General features: G+C 35.9%; 1 protein-coding gene across 1 annotated transcript in view; it reads right to left on the reverse strand.

Moving 5' to 3' along the window:
* The window catches only part of LOC119587951 (battenin-like), an 11,984-nt gene that overhangs the window by 9,035 nt on the left and 2,718 nt on the right, over nt 1-231 (reverse strand). The window contains 1 exon segment of the mRNA XM_037936663.1: nt 8-141. Coding sequence (XP_037792591.1) covers nt 8-141 — 134 coding nt within the window.

Here is a 231-nt window from a genome sequence, read left to right on the forward strand (position 1 = left end):
TACTCACTGAACATGAGACCACATAAAAGGTGCAAATATTTTCATTATTAGAGAAGGTATAATGTCTGCCAGTAGTATAGCACCTGTGCTCATTCGGTTACAGTCTCGAGGGTTGCTAGGGTTGGTTGCATTTTCTGGGAGCTAAAGGAAATGTAAATAATACCTAATCAACTTGATATTCCTTGTATACAATGGCTGAATAACTACTTAACCCAGTGATAATAATAATAT

This window comes from Penaeus monodon, chromosome 23 (genome assembly GCF_015228065.2).
Source record: "Penaeus monodon isolate SGIC_2016 chromosome 23, NSTDA_Pmon_1, whole genome shotgun sequence".
Classification (NCBI taxonomy): Eukaryota; Metazoa; Arthropoda; class Malacostraca; order Decapoda; family Penaeidae; genus Penaeus; species Penaeus monodon.